Source organism: Enhydra lutris, unplaced genomic scaffold, assembly GCF_002288905.1.
Source record: "Enhydra lutris kenyoni isolate GAN:26980312 unplaced genomic scaffold, ASM228890v2 scaffoldscaffold12, whole genome shotgun sequence".
Lineage (NCBI taxonomy): Eukaryota > Metazoa > Chordata > Mammalia > Carnivora > Mustelidae > Enhydra > Enhydra lutris.
The window spans coordinates 44738541-44751912 of NW_019154096.1; the positions used below are offsets into that span (position 1 = coordinate 44738541).

The 13372-nt window shown below is 42.9% G+C and overlaps 1 protein-coding gene across 1 annotated transcript in view; it reads right to left on the minus strand.

Moving 5' to 3' along the window:
* Positions 1 to 3585, minus strand: part of LOC111145302 (5-hydroxytryptamine receptor 7) — a 79340-nt gene extending 75755 nt beyond the window's left edge. Inside the window, exon 1 of the mRNA XM_022500141.1 lies at positions 3041 to 3585. Within this exon, the coding sequence (XP_022355849.1) occupies positions 3041 to 3585 (545 nt within the window). The remainder of the gene's footprint in view (positions 1 to 3040) is intronic.
* Positions 3586 to 13372: the final 9787 nt, after the last annotated feature.

Consider the following 13372-nt stretch of genomic DNA (forward strand, 5'->3'; position numbering starts at 1 on the left):
AATCAAGAGTCAGACGCTGAACTGATTGAGCCACCCAGGTGCCCTGATTTCTATTTTTAAAAGATCATTCTGAAAGAGGCACAAGGCAACTTTCTAAAATTATAAAAATATGCTATATCCTGATAGGAATATTGGAATATTGGGTATAGACATTCGTCAAACACATCAAGCTATGCATTTAATATCTGTGCATTTTGCTATAGATAAATGTTATCTCACTTAAAACAAAAATTTTTAAGAGACCATTCTAGCTACTTCATTGGCAATGGACTTGACAGAAAAGAAACCAACAAGGCCAGTTCAAATACTCCAGTAGACCTGATAGTGCCAAACTCATCTACCCAAGGAGGAAGGACATAAAGACAGCTTGTGGGCACAGTTCTTTGAGCGGCTTAACTGGGAAGTGGAGCAGTAACTGGAGAAGTAAGGCCAAAGGAAAATAAAAGATCAAGCTTGACCCAGTTGAGAGGAAACACTGAAGACAAAGAAGAGAAGTAGGATCAAGGAAGGAGCAAAATCCTTGAGATAAGAGGGGATGGGATGTGAAGCGTAGGTGGTTTGGTCTTTCCCAGGACACAACGTCTTTTCGCCCTTTAACTGGGCAGAAGTAAAAAGGGAACAGATGTAAGAAAGATGTAAAGAAAAGATGTAAGAAAGATTGTTTGGTAGTAGAAAGATAATGAAGCTCCCACAATACTCAAAAGCAGGAATACTATTATTCATCCTTGATTATACTTCACAAAGCACACTGTAACCTAACCTTGTACTCAAGAGGGGATGAATAAGTGAAGATTAAAATGTTTCATATTTTCTTAGTACATCTGTATGTCATTGGTCATAGTCTACAATGGAACTGAAAAAAACAGTCTCTTCAGAAATAATTCACCTTAGATATCGAAAGCATTTTCCTTTTCCTTATTTTTATTTTTGTGTGTTCTTGGAAGAAAAGCAATCTGCATCTTCCAGTGTTATCAGCTCTTCATTTTATCAGAAAAAAAAATAAAACCTATGTTCATCCTCCAAAATAATTTTGAAGCAGAATTCACCAATGGAGCAATTCTCATAGGAAATAAAGAGATAGAGTCTATATCCTTATATTACCACAATTTGTGACAATCGTAAGGATATATTGGATAAAGAAACCGGAAGCTCTTGCCAAGAAGAATTAACCTCTGTCATGGAAACATTCCTGCTGCTTGTTGGTAAGTCACATGTGTACCCTGAGTGACAAGCCTTTAGCTCATATACAGGAATCTCAGGGTGGTCCCAAGCCAAACCTGAATGCGCCCAGCAGGACAGAAGCACCGCCTGTGTTAGGAGATGAGTCAGTATACTGTGCTGTTTACATATCACTAATCAATTACGAAAGGAAGAAAAATTATAAATGCATTTCTTGCACCATAAATTGGCATGTGTTGTAGTACACCAAGTTCCATTTAAAAGGACTCCATTCATGCAAGAAGCGCCGATTTGGTTGGCTTAGCAGTTCAATTTTTATGCTTACAATTCATTTATATACTCACTATGTATATTGAGTGCATGCTCATATTTCCTGTTGCCACAGCCAGACTGTGAGTGCATATGTTTTTGTCATTCTTCACTACAGTAATTCAGAACTTCAGCTGTCAAGTTTGGAGCTAATATTCTCGTATATGCCATCCGTGCACTACTCTTAAAAATAATTCCTTGTTTGCTCTCAGAAGCTCCAACCTGACATGATATATGAAATGGCAGGATCAATTCTTTAAAAATAACCTAGATCTTTAAATGCAGCTACAATATATTTTTTCCTTGAAAATATCCCCTTTCCTATCATTCCCTTTATTCAGTAATTATAAACCCTGGTCAAGCAGTAAAATAGGACAACATATTAAACATCAACAAACCACAAATAGCAGTGTTTACAGGGAGGAAAAGGAAGAAAATTTCAGCTTCCTGCTACACCATCCTTTGAGGCACTGTCATTTTAAGTGTGGAGGCATCAATTATTTCTTCTATGCTGAAGGGTTTATACATTTAAAGGTTCCATAGGTCCACAAAGAAAATAAGCAATCGTTTCTCTGTATCATTAAACACAACAGGATACCAGTCCTGTGCGGGTTTTAAAACACCAGCAGAATTACGTGGGTGAACACTAAGGTTTAATATTTCACTTTCAAGAGAAACAGAGTTATTAGGTGGCCAAAGGACATTGGGACCATCCTTCAAGTTGTCAGTTGCACTGTGTTTCCGGGACCAAAGACTAGCTCCATTGCAGCATCCTGTAATCCTAGAGTCTGAAGAAACCTCAGGGTCTCCTAGCCCTATCTGTCACCCAAGAATTTTACCGAAATTTTCCCCTCAATATCTCTGACAGATGGTCAGCCTCTGTTGCAATTACTCCACTGGGGAGTTCGTAAGAGAAGATTCTCAAGGGATGTGATGAAAGACTAGAACCAACCATTCAGACAGGGAGTAAGGCTCCAGTCAGCAGGGCTGCAGGATACAGACAGCTTTGCCGAACGCTAAAATCAGACTTCCAGGAGAATGAGATTTGGAAACAGCAATGATAGGGGTGCAACGTTTAGATATGTAGAACCCCAATTCTGGAACCCTCCTCAGTCCCCTCACTGGCCTGGGGAGGAGCTCCCACAATCGGGAAGCAAGGAGCCTTTTCAACGACTGATTTCTTAAAGTAAGAAATGACACTTTAATACTCACAGCAAGGGTCTGTCAAGCTCAGAAAGGATCAGATCCTTTCCTTCTAAAAACCAAGCCCAGGGACCCCCTGCTGGAACTGCTAATGTTTAAAATACTTAAACTTTGGTCTTAAAACCCTCACTAAAACATTTCAGGCTCTTCTTTTCAAGGTGCATATAGGCTCCGCTCTAACTGAAGTTGCTCGGTTGGTGTAGGGTTGATGTGTGGGGGCTGATGTTTTCGGCGCAGCCCTTCATCCCGCCTAGGTGTCTGGCTGATCCTCCCAAGAAAGGCGAGCGCTAGCGGTGGAGCGGTCAGCACATCCCCAGCCGGACCCGGGACGGGGCGGCCCGGCCCTTACCTGTCGATGCTGATCACGCATAGGGTCATGATCGAGGCCGTGCAGCACATGACGTCCATGGCGATGAAGACGTTGCAGAAGAAGTGGCCAAAGATCCACTTGCCCCCGATGAGGTCGGTGACGCTGACGAAGGGCATGACCGCCACGGCCACCGAGAGGTCGGCCAGCGCCAGGGACACGATCAGGTAGTTGGAGGGCTGCCGGAGCTTCTTGACGAAGCACACCGAGATCACCACCAGGCAGTTGCCTGCGATCGTCAGCAGCGTGATGAGCGTCAGGATGGAGCCGATCACAACTTTCTCGGCTCTGCCATAGTTGATCTGCTCCCCGCAGCCGGAGGCATTGTCCGGCGGCGCGTCCCAGGTGGGCACCGGGCTGGCCGTCACCTCTGGGACCCCGCGCAGCAGGTGCGGCGCCCAGGAGCCCGAGACCGGGCCGGCGCCGTCGGGGCTCAGGTCCGGCAGCCCGCGCCCCACCTCCGGCAGGAGCAAAGAGCGGAGGTGCCCGTAGAGGTCCGGGCGGCCGCTGCTGTTAACGTCCATCATCGTGCCGCTGTGCGCTGCTGCCCATGGAGCCGGCGCCCCCGCCACGCGCTCCGGCCTCCGGCCCGGGGGCCTCACCTCGCCGGTTCCGCTCCGCCCGGCCCAGCCATGGGGCCCGCGCCGGCCGCTGGGGGGCGCCTCGGCTCGGCCCCGCGGCCCCGCACGTCCCGGGGCCCCAGTCGCTGCGGACCACGCGGGAGCGCGGCCGCGCCGAGACTCCCCGCGGGAGGCGCCCCCAGCACAGACGGACGCCCGCTACGCGCGGCTCACGGGCCCGCGGGCGCCGCTCGGCTGGCCGCCCCGCAGCCCGCAGCCGCCGCGCGCCTCGGCCGAGCGCGCCCGGGAGGCAGCGGCAGAAGTTGCGGAGTGCGCCCCGCCCCTCGCGCCCGCCGCCGCCGCTCCCCTGCGGCAGCCGCGCCGCGTCCCCGCCGCCGCCGCCGCTGCCGGCGCCCCTCCGGCTCCCGGGACGGGCTTCCCCGGCTGGGCCAGGCCGCCGCCTCTCCCGCACCTCCCCGCCGGGTGGGGGGCGGTGCTCCCCGCGCCTCTCGGGATCCCGAGCCGGTTTGCTCCCAGATCCCTCTGTGCGGCTGGAGGCGCAGACCCCCTCCGACAGACTCGAGCCTCCTCACAGAATGAACGACACTTGGATGGGGGAGGACAAGGGGACCGGCGGACGCTCGGACTCACTGCAAAATGAAGAACCTGAAGAGGGTTTTTTTTTTTTTCTTAATTAAAAAACCTTTTCGAGCACCACACCAAGCAACAAATAGATACTTCCGTTTCCCATTTTGACCACTTCTGGGAGAAAGCGAAGATGGAAAAGGAGAAGCAGCCGAGTGGGGTGGGGGTGGGAGCTCAGAAGAAATCAGGGAGAGGGTGGGATGCCTTCAGGTCTTGGCACCCAGGAGGAGCTGGGGGCTCTGGGGAAGAGACCACCACGGGGCTTAAACCCATTGTGACTAACCCTCCAGCGTCTAGAAACAGGCCTTTCGGGCTCTGCAAATAGATCCGGGGAGCTTTTCTATTCCGACTTCGAAGCCTAATATACTGAAATAAGGGTTAATTTTCCCATGGTATTCTGGAAATCTTGCCCATAAGCAAAGAAATGACCGGTTATAATGTTCTGCAGAAGAACCCTGGAGGTGTATGTTGACTTAGTGCCTATTGCCTAAAACCCCCTTGATAGTCAAACCCTGTCAGAGTGGCTGATTTTTACTATTTGACACTTACTTCACTCCATTTTGTATAAAGGTTTTATTGTAAACCAGCAGTGATTTCTTTAAAGACTCTAAAAATAATCAAATCTGTTTTCTTTTCTAAATGGCCCTAGCAGATTATAATTAGGAAGAAAGGGAACACAAACCTCAAAATGTATTGATCCGAGAGCTGAATAATACTCTCATTCTTCAAGGTGGATATTAGTCCTATTTTTCCAGATAAGGAAACACAGTTGCTACTGCATTCAGCTGGAAAGGCACAGTTAGGTTTCAAACCGAGGTTTATCTGATTAGTATGTCCATATTCTTCTCTCTACACTTAAAAACAGAATATTTTTAAGTATAAAAAAACAAAACAAAACAAAACCCACATGGTGGGCTAATGGTCATTATGACCATTTCAGGGTCTCTCTCACTGAGATAAGCAGATTAATACATTGAGTCAGAGGAAGAGTGAAAGTTACATAGGCCAAAAAGCAGTATCATTTAGTAGTTAAGAAAATGGATGAGGAAATGTCTTCAATCTTACTTACGTTAGTATTAAACATAATTTCAGACAAAAGAAAACTAGTTTGGTGCTGGAAGGCATCGAAGAAACCATTTGTTTACCTTTCAAGACAGGGGAACAGAGGTTGAGAGACGTTTAATGACCGAGCCAAGATCTTATACGACTACACTGAAATGGTTTAATTCTCCGGTTTTGAGTTTAGAATTGTCTCAAGGACTCTTGAAAATTCTCTAAGGTGGTAATTTCACAAGCTACGTTTGACTTTTCTTATTTTAACTCTTTAATCATTTTAACTTATCTTGACTTTCCTCTTTTCCCCCCTGAATAATCAGGCCAACTTACATTACATTGTCTTGGCTCTCAAACAATAGCCCACAATAATGAATTACACGAAGAATTTAAAAGTAACAGTTGTATTATTTGAATCTACAGTTAATATAATTTGCCACCTATACTCCTACCAGCTCTTACCAGGCCTACTTATTTCATAGCAGCTTCTGACGTTTTTAGCATTCATTTTTTCATTGTAGGATGCCAGATAATCAGTAAAGTACTACTTTCAAATTAACTTCCTCTTCCATTTTCTATACAGCATCAGGTCCAAACTCCCCTTTTTATAGAGCTGTCACCTCTATTACATTATCCTGGGTGATGGCTGGGTATATTTCCTTAGAGTTGCTAGGTTTTTAATTTATAAGCTGTCACAATGCATAAACATAGTTATTGAAAATCTCAGCTTCTGCAACATTACCTTGCTTATGTTGAGTTTAAATTTCATCTATCATTATTTCGAGAACCTGACAGAACTACCTGGAATTCTTTGTTTCTCTCTAACCTTGACTAACAAATAATCCTCTCTTCATAAAAACGCTAAAAATCTCATGTATACATTTCCATAATTTTCTTGTAATGAAAAGCTAAAGGTAGAGCTTTAAAAAAATATCCACAAAATCCCTAAACACTCACCTAAATTTGTTATTTGTTTTGTCCTTGGTTTCCTAGTGTGTAAAATCCATACCAAGGTGTTGCTGCTTTCACCCTCCCCTGCCCACCTACTCTTTGGCAGTTACACTGGAGAGAATAAGAGAAGTGTTGGCATTTAAATCAAATCGTGTTGTTCGTTTTCATCCCTTCTATTTCTTTCATTTAAAAAATAACTCTGCTGCTTTCAGAAGTTTGAAACCTTGTTTAGACTCTCATTTCCTATAACAACGGTCTCATAAAATTGTCAGTGAGGGTACTTGAGACTACAGCTTTCTGATGCTTCCAACTGATAATCTCCCTCTCTCAAAACTGCTCTGGGGTAGTAGAAAAGAGCTGCTGAGTCCTACAACAGGAATTACCGTCTTTTTATAAGCTCTTCCTCCCTCTAGGTACTCATAGCTCATCCAAAGCATAGGCTTAATCATATCTATGCAGACACACACATACCCATCCATAGGATATAAACTTAAAGAGAGTTTTTCCCCCTAAAACCAGCATATTCTGGCAATCTAGATTTACTTTAAGAAACACAAGTAAAATAAAGCTTTCTGAGTTATAGCACCCACTGGCAACTCATCGGTCAGTTAAGCATACTAATGTCATGCTGACTGGGGTTCCAGTAATTTCCAATGTCCAATGCTGCTGACTTCCTACAGAGTTACTCTTACTTTCCCAAAGTTTTTCAGCTTCTCACTTTAATGCCCTATTGCCTCACTCAACTAAACTATTCACCAGGGTGTCCCTTGATGCCAATAATCAAATACTACCCTACCCTATGACTACCAGTTGGGCTGTGGGGCAGTAGCACAGGGACAGAATTCAGAACACCCATCCTCATGACAATGACTGAAATCTGTCAACAGACATTGGGGAGGCTCAGTTGGGATAAGAGCAGCTAGCTAAGCTGGAACCAGGAATGCCCCTCTCTCTGGGACCCCTTTTACCATAGCTAGTTTCATCCTTTCTAGATTCCTGAAGCATTTTTTCCCCTATCTTTATTCCAGCATCCACCAGTGCAATATGCTTTAGATCTTATTTATTTATTTATTTATTTATTTATTTATTATTTATTGAGAGATCACGAGTAGGCGGGGGGGGGGGGGGGGGGCGGGGGTTGCCGGAAGCAGGCTCCCTGCTGAGCAGAGAGCCCCATGTGGGGCTCTATCCATGGACCCTGAGATCATGACCTGAGCCAAAGGCAGAGGCTTAACCCCCTGAGCCACCCAGGCGCCCCCAAATATGCTTTATATTTACCTGACTATCCTCCCATTAAACTGTGGACTCCCCAAAGACAAGGATATTTTCTTATTTCTTCCATGTGTTAGGTGTTCAATAAACATTTGTCAAATGAACTGAGTGTAGAATAATGCCTAAAACCAAGTGTCATTCATGGTGTAAAAGAATTCCTCAGCTTAAAAGTGAATTGTGAGCTTGGTTTTCTTTTAGATATATACATGCTTTAATTATGCTACCTTTGTTTGCATTAGCTCCCAAGGATGACGACAAAAAATGTACTTTTTTTCTTTGCTTCCTTCCATTTAGGAAACTTCCATTCTCTTTACAAAATAAATGTAACCTTTAAAAATTGTCATAAGAAAAGATAAATAGAAAATCAAAGAACAGATAGATCCAAGAACGCTTATTTTTAAATTACTCAATTTTTTTCATACTAGGACTGTTTTTGAAATAAAAGTGGTACATGTGCGCCGCCTACTGGGAAATCTGTTCCTCAGTATAAATTCCACAAAGAGAAAAACTACCATGGAGAGCTTTTGTCAGGGAACAAACTCAGCAATGTTGGCTTTCGATCTCTGACCCTGAAGGACTAATTAAAAGAAAAATTAAATTCTTCAATTTAAAGAAATGTAAAGAAAAACTGATAAAAGCAGCATTTACTCTTTGATTGAGCCAATGATTACTGAGTCTAATAATACAAGTTGTAGTACAATATGCAAATAGTGTATGAACTAAGGTTGAGTCCACAGGAAAGAGGCATTGGACCTGACTGGAGAAACCAAAGAATTCACAGAGCTAACATTTCAGTTAGGCTGGAAGAAAGAGGACAGGGTTCCATAAATATGGGGGATACTTTTTTAATAAATACGTTTAGATTCTAATAGGTTAAATTAGATTTATTTTTTTTTTAAGAATTTATTTATTTGAGAGAGAGAGAGCACAAGCAGGGGGAGAGGCAGAGGGAGAAGCAGACTCCTGGCTGAGCAGGGACCCCGACATGGGGCTCAATCCCAGGATCCTGGAATGATGACCCGAGCTGAAGGCAGACCCTTCACCCACTGAGCCCCGAGGCATCCTAAATTTAGATTTAAATTAACTAACTGAAAATTGTCAGTACTTCTAATTTACATGTACTATTTGTAAGCAAAGGCTAAGTATATATACTTACTTGTTTAACATGTATTGGATTTTATTTTTAAGATGATATACATATATGTATGTCGATAAAGGTAATATGCATATGTGTGCATCACCATAAACGAGAGGGCTACAAATGCAGAGTGATGCAGGGCTGCTGTATTGTCAACCCAAATAACAGCAACACTATTACTGCAATGACATGATATTTGAAATGAGGAACAACTCTTCTAGTTTTCTTGCAGTTCTAACCAACTCATAATTCCAAGCAAAGCAAAGCAGAAGCCTCCCTCTGTTTACTCAATAGTTACATTCCTGGAAACTTCTGTGCATATAAAAAAATTGTAAAAAAAAATTGCTGTGCATTTACATATAAAACCTGTTTAGGTTCTAGATTAAAAAAAAAAAAAGAAGAAGAAAAAGATAAACAAGCTTTACCCATGCCGGACAAGGAGCGAGTGTTCATTCTACAAGATTTTCTCACACATTGCAGGATTGTTAGTATCCATCTTGCCAAAGCTAGTATTAACCATCTCACCTCTCAATTATTGTGACAACAATAAGTCTAAAAAAATACTCACATAAATTTTCTAGTGCTCCCTGCCCAGGGTTGGCTGGGAGGTGGAAGAGAGGGCAACAATACTGTTGTGGAACGTTGTTTTAAAGAATGGTTCATGAGGTATTTTTTGTAAAGTATAATATATGTATTTTATGTTTTCCAGGCTAAGATGCAAGATTGAGGCTATTATATAGGTCCTTAAAGAACAAAACTTCCTTGTGTAATTTTCATTCATAGTAATGACATAAATCGGAAAGGATAAGTTAAGCAGTATTATCATAAAGTTTAAATATTTAAATCGGAGTACCTTTTTTGGATTATAGTTTTGATGCTCAATATGAGGTTAGACCATAATTTTCATAGCTGGAAACCAGTTTCTGTGCAGAAAATGACCTGGGTTATCCCTAGCCAGATGAGTTTCCCAAAGACACAATTTTGCTATCTATGAACAAATCAGTTTACGTGATTTTTTTTTTAAAGGGAGATGGGGGATATCAGAATATTTAAAGGAGATATATCATCAACCAAAAAGACTATATCTGACCCAGTTTTCCCTGATGAGCCAAGGTGGACATATTTTCCTTGATAACATTAGCAAGGAAATCTCTTTCTGCAATTCAAGATGTTTTCAACAACCACTATATCCATTTACAGCTATTTGGAGCATGAACTGCGTGATTAACTACCACGGCTATTATTCTTGTATAGTGTTTAAGTTTAGAGCTCAAAATGGTTTCTAGTCAATGGTACAATAAATTGACTACGACTCTGTGTCTTGACAAAATCTTGTCACATTGTGCTTATGTTCCATAAGTCTGATGTTAAAAATGACCCCTGCAGGAATCCCATCTGTAGTCATGGTTACCAGTTCTGACAAATCTACTTTAAAATTTTCAAAATTCTTCTCCATACACACAAAAGAAGCCACTTCCTAATGATGTGCCTTTTGGGGGGCACTTTTCCAAATGATATTTAGTCATATCGAAATTTTCAACAACACAAATAGCTTTTATATATCTACTTGATTATCAACTGCAATAGAAAATGCCCAAAATAACTTGATTTATAAAGGTCATTTATTCTGCAAGTTCCAAGCTGTATTTCCAACATCCTGAGCAATAGCATTTATAGTTACCATGTTTGTAAACGTTAATTTCTGTTTAGGACCTGTTCTTTCTTTTGCTTTCAATAAACATTCTTTGTAAACTTGCCTTCGGTTAAGAAGTTGTAGTTGCCTGAGCAATTTTTGTTTTCACTTAATATGCTCTAATTCCAAAGCAGCACCATGGTGATGCGTAATTTTATCTATCAACTTGACAGGTCCAGAGGGTACCCAGATATTTGATCAAACATTGTTTGTTTGTTTTCCTGAATGAGATTAGCATTTGAATCAGTTGGCTGAGTAAAGCAGAATTAACCTCCCTAATATGGGGGGGGGTTCATCCCTAGTTGGAGGCCTGAATAGAACAAAAGGTCTGATCCTTCTTTAAGTAAGGAAAGATTCCTCCCGCCTGACTGCCTTCAAGCTGGGACAGTGTTTTTTGGGTTTTGTTTTGTGTTTTTTTCTGTCACTGGACTCAAGCTGAAATATCAGCTTTTTCTGGGGCTTGAGCCTGCTGGCCTTCAGAACGGGAGCTACATCAGCGATCCTGAGTCTCCAGAGGGCCACCTGCAGATCTGGGGACTTGTCAGCCTCCATAATCCCCTGAGGCAATCACTCTTATGATACACACTTTTTGGCTTCACCAGCTATGTGGCAAATGGGGGCAAATACAAGTCTGCCTAGAGGAAGGGTGCCATTTTCCAATCTGCACAAGGGCTCCTTTAAGTGCTCCATCATTGGGAATAAAAGAAGGGGTGCTTTTGGGGTTGCTGGTGTATCATGCCAGCATACCATACTCACAGTTCAGTGAACTTCTGGCCGTGTGTTTAAAAAAATGAATACGATCCAACAGCTACGGTTGTGATGATGTGGGTATGAAGGTGAACAAGAGCTCATGGGTTCATTGATTAAATCTGCAAATTTTGACTGAGCACTATCTACTTTGTGCCCATTGTGGATAAACCCCAGACTTCTGCATCTTGTTACTTTTCAATGCCATCCATCAAAATCTAAATCAAGCATTCCCTCCTCCAGGAAAACATCCTTTATCTCCTCCAAATCCCCCAAACTCCCCCTCACTCTGGGACAGAAGACCCTGCCAGATGTACCTGACACACCTGTGCAAATGGTGTTATAATACTGCTTTCTTGCCTTGCCCACCTCAACCATAAACTGCCAGAGGACAGGGGCCCACAGGAGTGCTCATTTACGAAAGGAGAACCAAGTGGAAAGAGGATAAGGCCAAAGATTAGCTGAACACACACTGACTTTTGGGGACAAGCTCAAGAAAGACAGGCCTTTGGGGAGACCAAGAAGGGCTTAAGGGTTGCTTTGGATACCAAAAGCCACCCTTTCTAAACTCCCCAAGGAAGAGGAAATGACTAAAGAGCCATCCATCTTCTCGGACCTCAGATATAATAGGAATAACAATATCTCCTTCATTGGCTGGTTGTGATGATTATTCAGATAATGGATACAAAGTGGATACAAAAATGGATAAATCAGATAATGGACACAAAGTACACAGAGTAATTATGCAGTACTATTCTTTTCCAGGCAGATATTTTCAGAGTTTCCTTCAAACTCCAGATCCTTGCTGCCTCAGCTTCCCCTGCAGGCCAACTTCTGACCCTTCTTCCTTGTTCTTCTCCCCTATCACCATCCCATCCTCTCTCTCCCTCCTCCTTTCCCAACCTCCAACTCTCTCCACTGCTTGTTTTGTCCAGGAGACAATACAGGAAGGGAAAACTGAGCCAAACTGCCTGGATGTATATATAGATCTATCCCTATTACTTGAGCCATAGGTTTCTCAGATTTAAAATGCAGATGTTGCTAAACAAAAACAAAAAGCCAGTACTTAACTCACAGTTGCTTTGAAAATTAAATAAGATATCCAAGTAAGTACTCTCCAAAATTAGTTGGCCCTCAATAAAGTGTTCAGTGACTTTTCTCTATTCATTTTTTTCTCCCCCTTTCCTCCTCATCTAGGCCTGGGGGTGAAAATGGGAAAAGAAGTCTAAATGGTACAGTTCACAAGAAAAGCACAATGACTTTCAAAGAAAGAAGCCCTCTTTAGTCTAATGCTGACATCAAAGAATCAGTTATTTTATTCACCTTCACCACGCCTTGGTCCTATTTCTGACCATTGTAGATACTGTGGTCATAGGTGAAGATGCCTGTACGATCTTGCAAAATTAACCCTAGGTTTCCTGATGAAAAGCAGAGTTTGCTTTGCATGACCTTGTTGTATTTACAGAAGTAAAAAAAAATTCTTGTTCTTACTTAAGAAATATCAAGTACTGGAAAAAGGCAAAATATTTCTTCTTTATTAAATTTAACCAAAAGGAGAATTGCATGCTACCACATGGAACAGAGCCCTCTTAAAATTGCCTTCTGAAATCAGGAAAGAAAGCATGTAAAGAAGGACTAATCATTACGGTGTGGTCCACAGACCAGAGACTATCTAGGTACTGTTTGTTTTAAGTACAGAAACTGAAACTGTTTAGAAACGTTTACAGCACTTTGTTATTGTGTGGATATTTAAGCCTCCCGTCAGTGGGCTCTTCTTATTTTGCGGAGCGATTCGGTTGTTGTCAAACCAGTTTTATGCGACCAGAGCTGCCGCTCACCGGTAACGCACAAGGGACCACGTACGGGGTCTCCGAAGAACTGGAGGCGGGGGAGGGAACCGGAGGATGGGGTAGAGGTGAGACTCCCGGTCCAGTTTGAGAAGCCCCGATGTAAACTGTAGTTCCACAATTTTACGTTGTCGGATAATTTATCAATCTTCGAGAGTTCATTTAAATGAAGTCAAAAAATGTGGAAACATCCAATGTGTGGGATATGTACCACTTTGTTTACTTCTCAGCTGGAAAACGGACAGATTTCAATTTTGCATCTCCCCTGTCGAACCTGTCTGGCTAACCCAGTCCTGGGGCTCCCGGCTCGTCCGAGAGAGAGCCCTGCCATCTCGTGGCTGGAGACGGGGACCGCAAGACAGAGCCGCGCGCCGGGGACCGCCCGTCCTGACTGGACCGAAAGACCCT